The sequence below is a fragment of the Gymnoscopelus microlampas genome (assembly GCF_963454915.1).
Source record: "Gymnoscopelus microlampas genome assembly, chromosome: 1".
In the NCBI taxonomy this organism is placed as follows: Eukaryota; Metazoa; Chordata; class Actinopteri; order Myctophiformes; family Myctophidae; genus Gymnoscopelus; species Gymnoscopelus microlampas.
In genome coordinates this window covers 40,495,950-40,509,943 of record NC_139962.1, presented here as the reverse complement: position 1 = coordinate 40,509,943, position 13,994 = coordinate 40,495,950, and the positions used below count along the sequence as shown (strand labels likewise).

General features: G+C 41.4%; 1 protein-coding gene across 4 annotated transcripts in view; it reads left to right on the top strand.

The window, feature by feature from the left end:
* crtc3 (CREB regulated transcription coactivator 3) overlaps nt 1-13,994 on the top strand; it is a 53,980-nt gene that overhangs the window by 27,452 nt on the left and 12,534 nt on the right. The window contains exons 5-9 of one of the 4 annotated variants that reach the window (XM_084052237.1): nt 2,582-2,644; nt 4,263-4,366; nt 11,989-12,027; nt 13,146-13,231; nt 13,812-13,861. In XM_084052237.1, coding sequence (XP_083908363.1) covers nt 2,582-2,644; nt 4,263-4,366; nt 11,989-12,027; nt 13,146-13,231; nt 13,812-13,861 — 342 coding nt within the window. Of the gene's footprint in view, nt 1-2,581; nt 2,645-4,262; nt 4,367-11,976; nt 12,028-13,145; nt 13,232-13,811; nt 13,862-13,994 lie in introns of all 4 variants that reach the window. The other 3 variants (XM_084052236.1, XM_084052239.1, XM_084052238.1) reach the window with 3 other exon arrangements.

Sequence of the window (13,994 nt, the reverse complement as noted above, 5' to 3'; positions counted from 1 at the left end):
CACATCTCCCTTCACGAGTCAAGGCACTGCTGGGTGTATAGTGTTGAATATTGCATGTGCATATTTCTATATATTTATTTTTTCTCTAGCCAACTTACTGATGGTGTTGCTTTGACTGTGATGTCTTTCCATCATGTTGCTTTGACTGTGATGTCTTTCCATCATAGTGTATACAGTACTTGCAGTACTACAATACTTTCTTTTCTTGTCCAGTAATCCAGTCCAGTTTATTTATTTTATTTTTTAAATTTCAATTCAGTTCTCAGAAATGTACTAAAAGCAACTGAGAAAAACTGGAGCAGTGGTGAACACACCTCAGTGTTGATATTATGGTGTCCATGAATCGTAGTACAATTTTCCAATTGCTTGTGTCGTGCCTCTGAAGTTTTTGGTAGTCCATCATATTGTTGGCTCCAGATATGTCTTGTGTTAGTAGTGAACTTGCCGAATGGATGTTGTACAACTAAATTATAAGAGACAAGCTGGAAAATGTATTTGGATGCCAACAGGAGTCGAGCAGGAAAATATAACCAGTAACAAATGGGTGGAGTACCATAGCTCATCTGCATTGTATTGCCTAGATATTACGCTTTGCCCAGCGAGATAAATTTAGACCAGTACACCAGCTTTGAATGATAGACACTGTGACTAAAGGCAGATGATATGACAGGTATGGAGGCGTAGTCACGTTGTATAACTTCCTCTTTTTACCTGGCTCATTAAGAGTCAAAGAGCATCGCACATCGTGCTGCTAGGTCCCACGTGGCCCCCTGTAGTATGACAGGAACCCTACAGCGCTTTCATAGCGCTTCATTTCTTTTTCAAATCTAACACATGGACTGTATTTAATGTCATCTTCTCCAGTCCCAAAAGAGTGTGTGATTACTCAACATAAATTATTATTATTAAACACTAAAGTACATTGACAAACCAAAACCAAACCAACTACCATTAGTATTGACATTGAGGGTTTTGTGGGTCAGCATGGGGGGTTGCATGGCTGAAAATAGATGTTATAGTCATCAATAGAAAGCCCGTCTGAGTTTGTCAGAGTACCCATTTCATTGTGGAGAGAGTATGTAGTGGTGTGCAAGTGATTATCTAGTCTACAGTGGTTGTTGCAGGATACATGTAGTCTAGGCTTGGTGAAGTTCAAGCATGGTTTTTGCTGAATGTTGCAGATAAATCCACTTAGTCACTGACCCCCCCCGCCCCACCCACATCCCCATCTCCAGTGTTTTGGCTATGACAGTGACTCTTCAAATCGGTTGTTTATGCTTCTTACATCGCTCTCAGAGGCTAACCGTTCCCTGCAGAGTGGGTCGTATTTGTACTGTGCCATTAAACATGGGAGAACAGCTCATAATTGTTCATATGCTGCTGTGTGGCTAAAGCTGCCCTCCCCCGCCCCAGCACCGCTCACTCTTCGTTTCTGTTATGTCTACAATGTTTATCCTCTTACTTTTTGCATTCGTTATCGTCCTTCCTCCTTTCCATTTATTTTGTCATTTCAACCTGTATTTCCTAGGGCTGGGGCGATGAGCAATATGGATCAATCAGGAAATCAATAAATACTGTATTTGTTAAACCATAATTTGAATTGAGAGCGAGAGAGACTGGAAGCAGAGATGAACAACCACCACTTTTTAATCTACCAGATGATCAGATTGGGATATTGAAGTAATCAGTTGATCAAAAATAGCCATTATTAACCATTATTGTTTGATGTACATAAAAACTTTCCGCAAAGATAGTCAGAATGTATCATTACTTGAGTATTCATGTTAAATTATTGACTCATTCTTTGTTAGATTTTTTTTATTATTTAATTATTCTAATTAGCAGCCTAAGATGAGACATAAAGACAATGGTGTTTTCACTGTCTGGCATTGGGTAGTCTCGTGTAGCCTGACAACTATTCCACAGTCTGCGAATGCTATGGAGAGTCTGGAGCTACACATCCCAAAAGCCCATATAGGAAGCTGTCATCTGTTCGTCATTTCCATTCACAAAAATCTATAGAAGTTTTAAAATATCTTCATTTTACTTTTGAATTTCCATTTCTGATTAGCAGCAAGCTATATAGGCTTCGATTATTTTGATTTATATCCTATATTGAAATTGGCTAATGGGAGGGCCGGCCGGTGGGCGGCAGACCTCTGACGTCACATTGACTCAGCCATAACCATCTAAGGAGTTCCCAATGCAGCTACACCGGATCTGTAAACCTCTCACTCTCACACTGCAGGGTCGGCAAAGCCCCACCCAATAGTCGGGAAGTGCATTGCCAACCCAAAATTATTATCGATTATCCTGTAGTCTGATCCCAGCTTAAATCGATAGGTGTTCCTTTGGTTTTCCCCCAAATGTTCAACCACCGACTGAAATTGACAAGCAACCGTGTACTGTTTTTACACTACTGTATGTATATTCAATGACTTAATTTCTTCACTAAAACATTTTCTTTTCTGGGCCTGTAGTCTTTTGTCCTCAGAAACTAGATGTGTCTCTCGGTGGCTCTGGTGTGTGCCCACTAAACGTGTGTCTGTCTTGTGTTTTCCTCTGTCTTTCTCTACTGAAGGGAACAGCAGCCATGGACTGAGGAAAAACGCCCTGGGTTTAGATTAATATCCCAACTCAACAGGTGACCCATGACCCCTTTCTCAAGTCCCATCTGACTTTCACACTTTTCCCCCTGCTCATTACTCTCTCCCTCTGTCTGTGTGTGTGTCTGTCTCTGTCTCAGATAAACTCATCAATGTCCACACTAATGTATAATATTCCAATTTCCATCCTTAGTAAATCTGCCCATTAACAGCTTATTTATGTCTTCATCTCTTCTGAGGCACTGGAATACAGGGTCACAGTCTGAGCTCAAGACCCTTTTATGGTTGGTTGTTCCTCTGTACTTTTTCTGCCTTTTTTCTGTTCATTTTAGTATTTGTTTAAAACTAATGAATAGTTATTTTCTCACTAACCCAGCTTTAAGGACACATGACACTTGTCAGAACGGCACAGCTAACAACAAGGCTCCTGATCTACAGCTGATACATTTTCTCCTCCAATCTGTCATCTCCACTTCTCTCCAAGTGGGGCATCTGTAAAGCATGTTTGTGAAACGGAATCATTCCTTCTGTGAATCCATTTTTTTGATTCTGTACAAGCTCACTCTGTTGTTTAAAAAACACTTGAACCCTGCAGTATTATACGTTGTTGACTGGGGTTCCCCAGGGGTCTTACCTTGGCCCCCTCATTTTCTCCCTTTACACCAAATCACTTTGCAGAAAATAAACGATCTACAAGCTCACACCTTGCAATGCTTGTAGATCTGCTGAATGTTTTCCTATTATGATGACATGACCTGTGTGTGTGTGTGTGTGTGTGTGTGTGTGTGTGTGTGTGTGTGTGTGTGTGTGTGTGTGTGTGTGTGTGTGTGTGTGTGTGTGTGTGTGTGTGTGTGTGTGAGAGAGAGAGAGAGAGAGTTTGTAAAAGAAGGGTAAGTGTAACCATAGAATTGACGAACTGAAGTCAGTTTGAGAACAAACATTTTAAATCACATGGGTAGCTCATAGCAGCTTCTCAGATTTTAGATGGTTGATTATACAGTATATAATCTGTTCCTACATTATAAGTGAAAGACTAGGGAAAGTGGACATATGAAGCTGTGAATTTATAGTCACAGTGTCAGGGATAAGCCAATAGGAGAGAATGTTAATTGTTGAGGAGCCAATCTACCTGAAATAAAATCAAACCAAATCACAAGAAGAACCACGTGTAACCCACTAATATACTGTATTATGCAATCAAGTGTCAGTATTCTGCACAGAGGTTGATTCTTAAATGCATTTTTGCGAAATACTGTTGTAAAATAATGCATGCCCCTGCGTGTAGCATACTGTCAATGAGAAACATAATCCTTGCACATAAACTTTGCACATGACATGTGCTATGTTTTCCCCTGAAAGTTTCTCATAATTATTTTCATTTTTTTTAAAACATCTCCAAAATACCTGTGGGCTACATTGCTTGTTTTGTAAACTATCAGCTAGCATTCTGCCAATCCTCATAAACAGTCAACTTGTGCAAGTTATCCGAAAGAAAGCATGTCAGGCCAGCTGCAGCCTGCAGGTCTCAGTAGGTGGTGTGTAGGCAGACAGAGTGCACAATGACTCACTGACCTCCCAGCCTGATAAACTATTTCTCTGTCCAAGGTTCTACACAGCGTAATGGTTTGTTCTCTTCCTCCTCCTCTTCCTCCACAGAACCAACTCAGACTCTGCTCTTCACACAAGCGCCATGAACCCCAATCCCCAGGACCCCTTTGGTATGAGTCATCAAATGGGTCGAGTTCCCCCCCAGCGTAATGGTGAGATGTTGTGATTCAGCCATACACACACACACACACACAGTAAAATCAAGAAGGGTTTTATTTGTCACTAACTTACATAAGTACGTTAGTCACTAACTTACATAAGTAAGTTAGTGACAAATAAAACCCTTCAAACAGCAAAATGTCTGTGGAACCTATTCCGCAGAACTGTGCCAACATAACAATACAACTCAAAATCCTCAGTATTAAATGTGTAATTATTATTTATGCTTTTCAAATTTGTATGTATACATTTTTAAATATTTACACTCTTAAGGCCCAATGCAGAAATCTGGGTTAGATTTAAAAAAAAATGACTGTCGCAGCCACTTGTCGAACACCAATTACAAAATAGGTGTACAAGAGGTCATAGAGAAGCTGTTCGTTTTTTTCTGACGCCTCCATCAGAGACCATGTGGGCTATATGGCCGCCTTTAACAGGACGAGGTGTATGTGTATGTGTGTGTGTACGAGTGAGAGTGACCCTGGGGTCCAAGTGGTGGAACTCACCGTGGAAGGATCTATTTTCAGATGAAAGTAACAGGACCAGGTAGAGCTATTTGTGGTGTCTGGGACTCACGGGTTAGTGTAGGAAATGCATCGTAGAGAAGCCTCACTTGAGGGGCAGTTGTTAAAGGACCATAGTGGTGCTCTGACATGTTCAGCCCACTGAACATGGTTTACTTGACATTACTGCTGACCGTTTCCAAAAGCATCCTTGTTGTTGTTTTTAGTACGGTACGAGAGTACGGTACTTTCAGAGTTTTTTTTACTTTATGACTTAACGAAGACAGAATGATCAGCTTGAGAACCAGAGGGTATATAACCTGACATTTTTTATAATAAAAAAAAAGCTAAATCTGTTAATTATTCTAAAATCAAACACACAGTCATACTACTATTTAGTGGTATGCTTTGGGAAATGTTTAATGTCAAGGAATAGTACTGTGAGTCATAGTTAATGGGCTAAACATGCCAGACCACTGTTATGGTCCTTTAAGTGCAGCTTAACAGGACAGGGCTCAACTGTTTGTTTTTTTGTAGTACCAAACAAAGTGAGGTGTCCAACCTGTTCTGAAAACAAAATCTGCTGATAATGGCATGGGACATTTGGGGGGGGGGGGGGGGTTTAGCCTTTGTTTGATAGTCATAGTGGAGAGAGACGGGAAACATGGAGAGAGAGCAGGGGATTGACACTCTGCAAATGGTCTAGCCTGCCAGGAATCAAATCAGGGACTCCCCACCAGGCATCAGAGACCATGTGGCACACGCCCCAACCACACGGCCATCGGGTCAGCCCAAACGTGACATTTAAAACTGGAACAGTTACATACAGTGCTTCTATATTGCATTCATATCTTGGAAATCATTGCATAGTTTATGGTGTTTGTGTTTCTCTCTGTCACTCATTAACAGAGAACACTCTCCATCCATTTACCACCTTTTAGACTGTCAGACATAACGACTCATCAGTGCTATAGTTCACCTTATAGAATTTGCATTTCATCCTGTCGAAGACCTTCATGCACTTAAGTTAAAATATACTGTACACACACTTCCAATTTGCCATACTTCAGCTGCCCCATACTGTAAACCCCTACCTCCCCATACAGCTTCCGCCTGAGATGGAGAGCATGAACCATGGGTAGATTTGGTACTGTACAGTATGTGATAGTGTTGTCAACTTTATCAGATCTCAGATCTGGCCAGACATGAGGTAGATTGGGGCGTATCTCCTTCTCTCGATTACTACTCTCTTTGTTTAACCAGCAAGTTTAAACAGGATATTGGCTAAAGCTCCGGGCCAAGTACGAGTTTCAAATACAAACAGAAACAGTGCTTAAACATCGCTTTAAGCATTCTAATTGGCTCACCTTAAATCAAATTGGAGGAGTAGGACTGTGGTCTGTGTAGGTACGAACCTGTGTGTGACATAGCTGCCAAAATGACTGACAAGAGGAATTGCAATGTTTACGATTGTACCTGCATAAAACCTGCATAGACCTACTGTCAGGGCAGAATTGGTCTTAAGAATCTTAAACGCCATCAGACCTAGAAAAATGAACTTTTTTTTTTTTTACTTTGTCTTTATTTTTCAAACAGACAAAACATACGTTCAAAAAAAGACATAACAATAAGGAAAACAAAAAACGGAACGGAAGAAAAAGACAGAACAGTAAAAAAAAAACAATCCAGAAAAGGAAAAGAAAAAAGGGACAATACAGGGGGGGGGGTATACACTATTCATTTACTCTTATACATATGCCATTTCTCCCAACGTTTCTCAAAAATCTCTGCCTTAATCCTTAAATTATAAGTCATTTTTTCCATAAGACATATTTCTTCAATAATATCACACCAATGTTCCTCTCTAGGAGGGTCTGTTTTCAGCCATTTCCTTGTGATGGCTTTTTTAGCTGCCAGTGTCAAGATTTTGAACAGGTAAACGTCCTCATGTCCTATTATGTCATCTGGTGTCAAACCGAGATACAAAATCCGGGGATCACAGACAATCTTGTAGCCCATTACTGCAGAAAAATGAACTTTTGTTTTACTACTATTATAAGTAGGCTGGTGCTCGTTGGGTACCGGCCTAGTTGGATAAAGGATAAAGGATAATTCCTTTTAACAGGTCGTTCATGAAAGTCCTTTCGGTCTTGTTTCCAATGAGAACCTGTGAGCAATTAGGGGTTAAGAGTCTTGCTCAGGGACAAATTTCATTTCATCGACACATATGCTGTCCTGGCCGGGAATCGTACCTGCGGCAACCAGGGCCTCTGGCTCCCTAGGCGGGATCACTAACCACACAGCTATGGCAGCCCCATCATTGGGAATGATGGAAGTCGGCAACGATGCAAGTTGCCAACGCATGCACCACCCGTTTATTCAATACTCGTTGTACTTGTTGTCAGATAACTCGTTGTACTCGTTATAAGAGTACCCAGTGCGGTACATATAGAGGCCATGACGTTGATATTATGATGTCATATTGATGACATCAGGGATTTCCATGTATGGGTATAAAGGAACACTGACTTGTATGACAACTCGCTCGCATCACTCATGTCCCCACGTCCTCATGTGAGTCTTGCATACAACGTCACTCACCCAGCACCTCACTGGCAGCTCAGCTGCATGTGCACGATATTTTGCGTTGCACTTTCACTTCTGATAGCTAGGAATATCTTTAGGCCTGCTGTAAGCTCTTAAGGCCTTTGCAGACAGGGTGCGATTTTCCGCACGGAAAAAACGGACAATATCATTTTTTAAATGAACACATGGTTCTCAATGACCTCATGCACACCCCGTGCAGCGATGCGATGCAGGTTTTTTTTCTCAATCGAACCCAGTTCGATTCGTGCGTCTTTTCGCATGCGGTAAAAACTGATTGGCTAATCGCACCCTGTGTGCAAAGGCCTTTAGCCTGGTAAATTAGCTCTTTCTGTTCTAGGCAAATAGAGGATGTTAACACATCTTGTCAAACTGCATCTTTTACGTGGGATGGCTGACCCCTTTGGTGATGTCATCAACACAACGTCAGCAGTTTTTGATGACACCAGGGATCTCCATATTTAGTCTTTAGCAATCTGGGAACCCATCGTCAAAAAAAAGGAAAAACGGCACCCTCTGCTGTTTTTTGTCTCCGCCAGGAGACTATTGTTTTCGTTCTCGTCCTTCCGTGTGTCCACCAAGCTAACATTGGTCAAGCTTCACGTGACACGTGACAATATGTTGAAAGGGTGTGCTTTGATTGGCTAGCGAGACGCATGATGAAATAGAGACCTATAAATAGGTGTGTCACTTCCAAAGACTATTTATGTATTTGGAAGTGAGGTAAGACACACCTATCCATCAGCCAAGCTAACATTGGTCAAGTGACACGTGACAATATGTAATATTGACAGGATTAATGGAGAGTATCTTTTCCTCTCCGTCCGTCTCTGTATACAGTATGTCCGTCTGAGAACACCCAACATTGGTCAAGCTGCATGTGACATCACAATATGTTATATAAATAGGTAAGACCGGATCAATCAGGAACAGTACTTTCCAGTACAAATTACCCGACCGTGCATGTGTGTCCGTCTGAAAACACCTAACATTGGTCAAGTTTCACATGACATCACAATATGTAATATAAATAGCTTAGACAGGATCAATCAGGAACAGTACTTTCCAGTACAAACTGAGAGTGATTTCCTTTGGTTAAAATAGCACGGGTCCGTTGACGGGTCCGCTGACTCAAGTCCTCCTGACACCTCAGGAGGACTTGAGTACCTGCTAACTGCCACACTACGGCTCCCATGAACTCTCTAGACCTGATGGTCAATGGGCAGGCCAGCACATGCCCATTGCCCAACACTATTTTTTTACTTTCCCTTTTTACTACTGGCGGAGACCTGTGCTCCGAGGAGCACATTTTCTAGTTTACCTTTGATTTGACTCTGGGGGGAGTGATTAACTAGACCTATGCTGGGATTTTGGTCTGCCCTCAGCCCTCCACTTCCGTGCCTATGTTTTCATTCCCACTAACAATATTTCTCCACGGAACACTAACACCATTTCTCCCAAAGAATGGATCGTTTTGTTTATAAGCCCACTTGTTTCTATGATGAAAGAGCAAGTTAAAATGTTACTAACTTTCCGTGGTTTTGTCGGCTCAGAGGACGCTATTGTTAAATGAGTTTTGGTTTGTTTCCAGTGGGAAGCGAGCGCACAGATGTAAATCCCGCCCACTACATTTGATTGGGTAAAGCACGGCCTGCTTCCTGATCTGAAGGCACGCCCACTTGTAGGCTAACACGCATACGTTCTGAACGGGGCTCCCGACAGATTCAGTTGCGCAGCTCTGAATCTCGGTGGTACTTCCTTTCTCCCTGACAGTTTGGTTCTGGGCAGCTGCTGGTCCGACCGAATTTCCACTTGACACAACATATCCCCGGGTCATCGGCGACACACGTGCAAAGTTTGAAGTCTATCGGTCGGACGGTGCCCGAGTTATGTATATGCACCCCATGCTGGACTGAGCTGCCCACATACGGCTGTATAGTAGCCTATATAGTATGTGGCCTGCTTTCATAGCCTACCACCATAACTCCCAACACTCCCGATTCTCATAGTGTCTCCCTTTTTTTAACCCTTTCTCTAGCTGTGCTCATGATTTGTAATTTCTCCTGTTATGCTCCTGATTTCATGCCCAATGCATGCTCAAACACAACCCTGCCTTATGTGCATCGCTCGTCACGCACTCGCTCAAACCAGCTACTACAAAAAGTGTTCCCAAGAAGTTTTTGATACTTGGTGCTAAACCTTCCCCTTTCTAACCTTAATACATACATATTCTGACCGCTAACCACACACACATGCATGCTCTTCTCACTGTTTGCACTTGATATTTTTGTGATTTTTGTAGATGTTTTTGTACATTCTCTATTTTTCTTTCATTTATTTTATTGTGTGCTATGAATTCAAGACCAATTAAAATACATTTTATTTCCACATCCTTTTATTTATGTCATAGGCTTACTGTATTTCATATGGGGGTCGTTGAGGGCAGGCCATTTGCAGATACCCCAGAAAATCTCCCTCTTATTCACAGGCTAAAATATGCGTATGCTAGATATGGAAGAACCTCTAGATATGCAAGTTGATGATGATGTGTAGTTGTGATGTGTGAAAAACTCAAGCGGGTTCTGGAAAAATCTATAAATGCATACACGTTGATTTAATAGGTGCGTATTGAAAGCGGATACACTCCGCTGGCAGAATGGCAGAATACATTATTACCGGCGTTGAAGGTGTTCTGGGAAAATATTTACTGGTGTGAACATTTTCCCACCACAACATGCAAATACATTAAGGGAAGGAGGGACTCGCTTTGGAAGCCATTAGAGTTATTTAGACATTATTAACTACTCCTGATATCTTTTTTTCTTTTCTTTTTTTAAACTACACACAAATGTAGTTCCCAGATGTTGACCCCCTGACCTTAGACAATGACCGCCTAGAAATTCCTTTTCAATGAAGCCAGGGACACAAGCCAGCCATTTTTGGTCCCAGTTGAGTCGTTTCCATCCCAATAATTGCACCTCTGTAACAAGACACGGTCTGAAGGCACATGAGGTGAAGCAGGACTGTTGGCTGTACTCCTTCTGACAGCCTCCAGAGACACATTCTCAAGCTTGATTTACATTAAGTTGCGCGCCGGTTTCGCGCCCTGAAAAGACCAGATCTACAATGTGCACAATGCCGTTCACATTGCAAGATTGTAGAACGGCTATTTTCGTAGATCGTAACATACGCACGCCATCAAGTTTAAATGAGGCGTCAGTAACCTAATAATATTAATGGTGTACAGTATGAGTATGCAGTTACATTTCTCTACCTACAGCCATGAAGAGTAGCGCAGCATGTGATTACCAGTTGTACATCATCTCTACTGCCTTCCTCCCCCTTCTGCCTCACGCACACACTTTCATTGTATACCCCTGTCCATCTCTCGGTCCCGATCCCTTAAAATCCAAAAGAAGTTATTTTAAAATCCATAGGTTAGGTTGTAATAGGCTAGTACGTTTTGGTGCGAGGGTTGGCGATCGTCTGCGCTTTAAGCTCTGTAACAGCCTAGGGGATACAGACTGACTTGATTTAAGCTCAGACTGTGGTGAATGTGTGCAGCCATTAAGACTCACATAATCGGGGGGGGGGGGGGGTTGGCATGTTTATACATTTTGGTGTTAAATTAATGTTGAACTGCACATGTGAAGGTGCATGTCAATGATTGGCTAGTTCTGGTGCATCCCATATGGCTAGTTAGATCCCATAAGCCAGAGGGACAGGTCAGAGTTTCACTCCACAGCCTCATGGGATGTTTATCCCATAACCTGGAGGGAAGATAAGTGACATAGTTGTTGCTGACTTATATTTGCAAGATATTCATGCCTACTAGTAAGTCTGATTAGCTATGTACAGATTACACAAAGACAGACAAACACACACACACACACACACATAAACCACACAGAGGGGCGAATGCATGAGATAATGCCACCAAAAAAAACATACAGGAACAGGAAATGTTACAGTTAAATAACAGAGTTAGACCCGGAACAAAGAAGAAAGACAAAAGGGAGATGTTGGAGGAGTTCATATCTGGCATCCGGCCTGCTGTGTGGAAGAAGAGAAAGGGGTTCTTTGTGGCATGGGAAAACAATGGCCCTCTCTTTATTCCTACCCTGTCTGTGGTCACCCTCCCCTACACACACACACACACACACACACACACACACACACACACACACACACACACACACACACACACACACACACACACACACACACACACACACACACACACACACACACACACACACCACTCTATGGCTGTGATCCATAATAACTTAATGCCCAGATGTTGTGTTTTTGAAACTGCACAGTAATTGCAGTGTTTGCTGAAGAGACAGTTCCTGTTGAAAGGGCTGATTAGTATGTCAGAGATGCTGGATAATTTCTAACAGCTGGTAAACGTTTAATATCTTCTAACTTTCCTCTGCTTTTGTCCTTCTCTTTCTGTTTTTTCTCTCCCTCTCTCCCTCTCCCTCTCTGTGGAGGCCGCGATGCAGCCAGTATGAATGAAGCAGAGGTGGATGGCTCAGGAGACAGTGAGTTGAACTTTTCCTTCGGTAACCAGTGGTGTAAAGTAACTTAAGTACATTTACTCAAGCACTATACTTAAGAACAATTTTACTTCACTTTAGTATTTCCATTTTTCGATAATTACTTCTACATCTTAGATCCAAATATTGTAGTTTTTACTCTCTCCATTTGGTTGCATTTGTACACTCGGGAGTTACAAATAGATAAATTAACACTGAGGATTTGACTGTGTACATACACATACATACACTCATGTTCGCAAAATATACTTAGAAGAACATGGAGGCTTTGAGCTACCCAAATACGAATTAATGTGTTCTTGTGTTAAAAACATGTCAACTGAGATTCTTAACCGAATGCAAGCACGCCATGCATTGCAGAAAAGAGATTCTATAACAGTAAACAGAATGAAACATTGTTCTGCAATTTGTGTTCTCTTCTGCTCCATCTTTGACAAATATAGCAGGCTATTAGCGTGAAATATTGCTCTGTGGATTAATTTCCTCCACAGTTACATAAAAACATACATGTGCAGTATGTTGAGTATGTACATCTGGGCCGTGCATTTGCAGTGAGCGGGTCCATTTTGCGTTTGCGTACTTACTTTAGGTACTTTTCTGATCTTAAAGGTGCTATTAGTGAGTTTCTATATTCTATTAGTATTGATTGCTATATTGTATTTGTTCAGCAACAGGGGTCTCTACGTCTCTCCAGCTCTTTAGTAAACAGAAAATGCATTTTCAGGTGGGTTGCTATTTTCATCCAATCAGGAAAGGCTACACATTTATCAGCTTAAATGTTGTAGTGTTGCAGTTCCAATTTTGTCTGCTAAATGTTTTGATTCATCACTTCCAATTTAACTTTTTTACCCTCTATCCTGCATGAGTTCTTTCTCCTGATTAGATTAAATTGGTATCCCGACCTGAAAATGTATTTTCTGTTAGTGTTTACTAAAGAGCTGGATAGATGGGGAGACCCCTGTTACTGAACAAACACGCTATAACAATGATTATTATCAGAATATATTTTAACAAAAGACTATCACTTGCAGCACCTTTAATACACTCTACAGTAATCGGTGTCTATAGAATGTATGTGATCTGTGTATCTTTCTGTGTTGCAGTTTTCTCCTTCCCCTCGCTGGCTAACGAAGAGAGTCTGATTGGTGTCAGTAAGCCGTTGCCCAAGCAGCTGTGGGAGGCTAAGAAGGTTGGTTCTGCTTATCTTGACATTAAGCAGTTGTGTAGACTGTCCATTAACCACTTAAACCCTATAGACTTTCCGAGTACGACAAATGGAGAAAATATCAGATTTTCTTTTTACTGTAATGACATGCTCAAAATGGGGACCCAGATTGAAAGTGCATTAAGCAGATGTTAAGTGATCATTATAACCAGTCACTGACAGAAGAATTTGACTTTTTAGGATTCTCTTCTTAAATATCGAGAGACATCCTATGATAGGCAACAGATGGTCTTAACAGATGGCACTTAATCACGAGACAATTGAGATGATCCAACATTGTTTCTAGGTTTGGAGTTATGTGAGATTATGTGCAGAATAAATCATACTTTGTCTAAATGTTTTCTTTTGGATTGACAAGACAGAGTGAACGCAACTAAAAATGGGTCAGTGTGTGCCTGTAAGACGCGATTTCCACATGATTTATTTTTGAATTTGTGAGAAACTTTTGATTTCTCACAAGTATGTGTATTTTGGAATACTCTTTTAGTGCCCAAGTTATGAATTGCAGAAGGTCCGTTCACTCAACGTTCATTTTCTCTTGCAGGTCCAGTCCCTTGCCTCACGACCTAAATCCTGTGAAGTGCCTGGTATCAAGTAAGTCTGAAGAGAAAATATCAGGCTCTACAGTACCGTCGTAGTTTAATCTGAGAGTCAAGAAATATTTCTCTATGACTAAATGTTAATATTTATTGTGCAGAAGAACATGACTTTGTGTACAGAATGCAGG